Source organism: Triticum dicoccoides, chromosome 5A, assembly GCF_002162155.2.
Source record: "Triticum dicoccoides isolate Atlit2015 ecotype Zavitan chromosome 5A, WEW_v2.0, whole genome shotgun sequence".
In the NCBI taxonomy this organism is placed as follows: Eukaryota; Viridiplantae; Streptophyta; class Magnoliopsida; order Poales; family Poaceae; genus Triticum; species Triticum dicoccoides.
The window spans coordinates 683,879,001-683,884,432 of NC_041388.1; the positions used below are offsets into that span (position 1 = coordinate 683,879,001).

At 51.3% G+C, this 5,432-nt stretch overlaps 1 protein-coding gene across 1 annotated transcript; it reads right to left on the bottom strand.

Moving 5' to 3' along the window:
• Window positions 1-1,002: 1,002 nt before the first annotated feature.
• LOC119304127 lies at window positions 1,003-3,415 on the bottom strand. The gene is made up of 3 exons (XM_037581290.1): window positions 2,926-3,415; window positions 2,535-2,818; window positions 1,003-1,489 (listed from the first exon to the last, which is right to left on the bottom strand). Exons 1-3 carry the CDS (start codon window positions 3,224-3,226, stop codon window positions 1,436-1,438), a joined length of 639 nt encoding a protein of 212 aa, XP_037437187.1. The 5' UTR covers window positions 3,227-3,415; the 3' UTR covers window positions 1,003-1,435.
• Between the last annotated feature and the right edge of the window lie 2,017 nt (window positions 3,416-5,432).

A 5,432-nucleotide genomic window follows, 5' to 3' on the forward strand; every position in this document is an offset into this window, starting at 1 on the left:
GCGCATGACCTGCCTTCACCGCGGCCTGGTCCTCCCCACTATCGTGAAGCTCGCCCGCATCGCCGCCCCAATTGCTCAGGATGACGGATGAAGATCCTGCAACAGCGACGTGGGTGAGGGATGCAGCCGACGATGGAGGGATGATTTTCGTGGCTAAACCCTCCCTATCAAAATAACTACTTAAAAAAGGCAAAGATCGATGCATTAGGAAAATTAGGATTTGGAATTGATTGTCATAAAACAAAATTTTATTAATTGATAACGTGCTCTCGGTACATGCCCGTTTATAACGTGTCTAGTTAGGAAACTTTGGAAAAGTTAGGAAAGTTTTTATTGTGAGGGTAAAAAAATCAATGTGAGGAGATATGGTGGTGGGATATGAGACGAAAATAAACCGGACGAAAATAAACCAGACGAAAATAAATCGTGGACGCAATCCTACCAACTGCTCCATTAGGAGTAGAGATATAGTAAGTTGAAATAATCTGAACCAAATCGGTGTACTTTCTTTTCTTTCTTGTACTCATCCCCTTAAAAAATAACATGAATTAATTTATGAAAAAATGCATCTGACATTGAACGGAAGGATCACGTTAATTATGAAAAGTATACTTTTTTTCTTCTAATTTCGAGTAGTACAACATGTAATATTGAATTACTAAAATATGTTTGCCTTTGTTGCAATGACGGCCCCTGAGGAGCACATCATCCAGATGGGTTCGCTAAAGAAAAAGAACACTATCCAGATCGGTTTAGCAGCCATCCTCTCGCGATATGCTGGCCTTTTCCCATGCTGAAAAGTATCCCAGATTTCCAGAAGCAACAAATCAAAGTCCTCTTTCTTTTCTCAATTTTTTTTCTTCAAAGTCTTCCATTTCCCATTTGTCAAGGTCTAGATCGTTGGGCAAATCGGAAAGCTCCTCTCAAGTCACTTTTACCAACTATTGTCCCGTGCGTCATTACTTGACTCGCTGGCCTGAAGTTTCTACGGCAGGAAAAACGTGTTTGAAACTTCTTCCCGGCGCCCAGATTAATTTTACCAGTCCGCCAAATTTCGTTCTTTTGACAATTCACAGTTTCGGTCAGAGTGTCAGACATGGTGACGTCCAGTGATTGAAACTAAAACAGAGAGAAGAAGAAGATGATGAAAAAACAGCAATCGCATCTGCCGCACGGCTCATCCCTTTTGCAGGAGGCCGAAGCACAAATGTCCCACCATATTTACAGCTGAGCTCCACACTATGTCCACTTGGGAGAGAGGGACGTTGGTGCGGGTAACATATACACATGGCGCGTCGTGTCGATCGATCGATCAATCGGAGTGTACACAAACTACTGCTCGAGCCAAAAAATTGAGACCGGAGGAGGAAGCAGAGACCCCTGCCGTCGCCTCTCCAGAATCCATTCCCATCCGACACCGGACGATGGATGGGTGTCATACGATGCATTGCTTCAGCGACTTGGGCGTGTGGGTTCCTTTTAACCTTACCTACACAATTGACAAACAACCCGAGTTAATTTACTAGTAACCCGACAAGTAACGAGACAGTAACAAAACAGCTGTAACTTTTGTTCGCTTTCACGACAGCTAACATTTGACGAAGTCGAGGAGATTCTTCCGCTACGAAGATCACGCCAAAAGAGCCATCGGTCGAGCTGTGCTTCCGACGGAAGCAAAGAAGGTTCATCAGGCGGCCACACTGCGCGACAGTGACACGCCGGGTTTTTGGTTGCGGTTGTGAGGTCATTTTTAGCCCATTGTGCATGCACAGATGGCCGCAGCGACCATCCATCCAGATATCTCTACAAGTCGGCCCGCACTGTCCAGATCAGTCGACCATGGTACCGTCCACGTGTGGCGAAACGTGTCTCAGCAGCTGCTGGACCGTGTCTCCGTCCGGTTTTCGTGCGGATTTTGAGCAGGGTTGGCGCTGTTTGAATTTGACTCTCTCCGTCCGTCCGTCCGTCCTTGGAGCACCCGGAGTCAGCTAGCTAGGAGCAACCACACTACTCACTAATCAAAAATTGATGGTACAGCTAAGCTAATGTGGTGCAGCACTGACCAGTTGGGTTAATCTATGCGCCCGGTAGCAGGCGCAAGTAGACTAATTCAGAATTTCAGGCTCCCATCCGCCCGTTGCACGAGCTGTCGTGTTGCTCGGTACAGTTGCGCCGGCTGGGGAAAGTAGTACAGTAGATTCCGCGGCGCGCCTCGGATTACACTACACACTACGCTGGCGCGTTTTGCACACAAAGTGTCAAAGTTGGATCAGCTGTCAGGCCGAAAGCGCTGGGATGAATGGATGAATTATACTACTATACACCCAAAGAAGCGCCTGGATTGTGCTGCGGAATCTTGAAAATTAAAATTCTTTCCTGCGAGCTTGCATGGCGAATTGCAAAGCTCCAGTTTATCTGAATTTTAGTTGTTTGTTTGTTTGGCGTGTGTGACGGTGGCTGCTACTGACACACTGATCATGGCGATGGTGTTTAATGCGATCGAAGATTGGCATGGAGGGGGTGAGGGGACTCACTGCTTCGATGTCGATTCTGTAGACGACGTGCAGCCGGCGCTTCTCCCGGCTACTGGCCCGGTATGCCATGGCGAGGTGCGCGGCGGCGAGCGCGAGCGACATGAGGAACATGGCCTCCACGGCGAGGAGCTGGCCCTTGCCGTGCAGCTCGAGGCCGGCGGCGCCGTCGGCCGGCACGCCGAAGACGGCGACGGCCTTGGCGAGGACGTAGAAGAGGGAGCCGACGCTGCAGGCCGCCGCCACCCACAGGTAGGCCGCGCCTCCGCCGCACGCCGTGTAGGCGCCTGCACGAAATCGGCCGAACGATTAGTAAACTCACAGAGGAACAAAATCTGGAGTCGATTCGAGATGAGGAAATTGACAGCGCGGAGGGGCGGGGCGGGGCGCTCACAGAGGATGAGGAGGGAGCGGGCGGCGGAGACGGCGGGGAGGTCGACGAGGGAGGAGCGGAAGTGGAAGCCCCTGGCCTGGTCGAGGAGGGTGTGTGCGGAGGAGGCGCGGAGGAAGTTGGAGAGGAGCGCGGGCGGGAGGAGCAGGTCGAGGAGGACGACGAGGAGCGGCGGCGCGCAGACGAGGAGCAGCGAGGCGAGCATGGAGACGAGGAAGAAGGCGGTCTTGGCCCACCGCCAGGGCCGCGCCCACAGCCCCTCCCCGTGCGCCAGCGGCAGCGGCAGCGGCAGCTTCTTCTCCATGCCGGCCGATCGGTCAGGCGCCGTGCTGCGCTAGTAGTGGCAGATCGAATCCGGCCGGGCAGCAGTCGACGGTGGATGACGGTCTGGTGGGAGTGGTGACGACGAATCGGGGCGCGGCGGGTGTGAGGGGGCAGTGGGTTCGGTCGGAGCCGAGGTTTTAAGCGGGGAGGGGGGGACGGCGGGGCGGAGGAGCTTTTCTTGTGCGTGCGTGGGTGCTGGGGTCGGGGATGGATGATGGTTGTGGGAGGCGTAGCGCAGGGCCTATTGCTACTCCTACTCCACGGCAGCAGCCTCGGGCCCGGGGCGCGCCGGGAGCCGCCACGGGTGGCGACGCGTCAGCAGATGCGTCCGCGTCTCAGCGCGCCTGGAGAAGCTTCCGGTTAATTACGGGGGACGAGGGCAGGTTGCGTGATGAACGATTATCTGTCTCAGATATTTCTCTTTCGAAAAACGAGAGATAAAACTGTCCCGATATGGGCTCGAGGGCTATGAGATTTGCAATGCCTCTCCTTTCAAATTACGAGTAACTTTTGGCTTTGATTTTCACTGGAACGCCGCGTCATCATCCGTCCTCAACTTTGCAAACACACCAAGCATATTATTATGGGTCTGTCTAGGACGCATCTAGATGTGACATAACTATGTCACATCTCTGTTTGTGGTCTATTTTTTTATCCTAATTTTTTTTATTTCTTATTGCTACATTATATACTTGTAGGAGTTTAGATGTGACATCCTTAAAAAACATCTAGATTTGAATTAGACAAACTGTATTATTATTCGGCAGATAAATCACACCGGTCGTGTCTGTCTACCAAGTGTCAAATCGACCATAAAAGACAGAGAATGACACGCTCCAGACGCGTGGAAAGACAAAACCTATGTTTTCGAAAGAGAAAAACATGATAAAAACACAAGTGTGGTGTCATGTTTTGACGACGATAACAACAGTGTACGTGAATCTTCTTTGCCTCAGGGGCAGCGCACCACATGGGCGCCATGTGGTACGACATCCCTCGGCCGAACCCCCATCGAATCCACGTGACCGAGGCCGCGCACATTCGGGCAAATGGACCGGCCATGTGATGCGTGGAGCTGCAGCAGCATAGGCGCATAGCCAACCGTTAACGGCCGGCCAATCATCTCATAAACAAAGCGTGTGTGAGTGCTGACCGGTCTTCCCTGGCGCGCTGCCGAGAGAGATTCATCCGCCGTGGCCGTGGATTAGTACGAGCGGCCAGAGAGTAGAAGTACTTTTCCTCCTTTATTCCAGTCCAAAATTTGACGAGGGTCTTCAGTTCTAGGAGTTGACCGGAGCACTTGGGGACATGGAAAAACGATCGGCGGCCATATACACACTCGTACGTTTTGTTTTTTGTTTTTTTTGAAAAGGAGGTTATACGGCCATATACGCACTCGTACGTGCATGAGGCAGATTGATGGAGGTGTTGTGCAGAGATTGATCGGTCGAAACGCAGCAACTAGGGAGGAGTACTTTCTTTTCTTGCTCACAGTTGCTTGTGCCTTCGTTTTCTCCCTCGTAATAATGAACCGGCTTCTCTCCGTTGACCTGACAGCTGATTTGAGAGGATCCGGTTGAGGACGTCACCCCTCCTGCCCCTTTGACTATCCACCACCACAAGGGAGAAGCGCACGAGGAATACAAGTTTCCTCGCGCTGATGATCACGCCACACCAGAGTTTTTTTTTATGGAATGTCGATTCAACGGGCGCGATCAGTCCTCTGTCATCCATCCGTTTGACGTGAGACTTTGGTACCGTGTTTTAATTTATTTATTTTCAAAACGGAGGCAAAGATTGTGTTTTAATTAAGCAGAAGAGAATTGTGTTTTGACTTTAAAAACTACTGGTTGCACTCTCTCACTGTAGTTGGTCTTCGCTTCACGCATCGCCTCTCCTCCTTTCAATTTCCTTGGTCAGGAATTTCGGGCCAGATCCATGAATTCACATGCAACCAGGTGCGTCCTTGAATCCCCTCTCAAAACTTAAAAAAGGTGTGTCCTTGAATCTACGACTAATCAACGATGAATCATGCACGCCGTGAACGCATGTGAAACGGATAAAGAGCGCACAGGCAGGCAAGTGCTCTCACCGGTCACCGGTCACCACTGCCGCTGCGGTTGCACATGCCCGATTTGGAGACATGGGCTGCTCCACCGGATGGATTTATCAAATTAAACCCTCTC

Bases quoted from the DNA above. Each gene is read 5' to 3' on its own strand.
- LOC119304127 (XM_037581290.1), bottom strand. From the start codon at position 3,226: ATGGAGAAGAAGCTGCCGCTGCCGCTGCCGCTGGCGCACGGGGAGGGG. The intron at 2,819-2,925 runs GTGAGCGCCCCG...GATTTCGTGCAG, and splicing joins CCGCTCCCTCCTCATCCTCT to GCGCCTACACGGCGTGCGGC. The intron at 1,490-2,534 runs GTGAGTCCCCTC...TCAATTGTGTAG, and splicing joins ACAGAATCGACATCGAAGCA to GTAAGGTTAAAAGGAACCCA.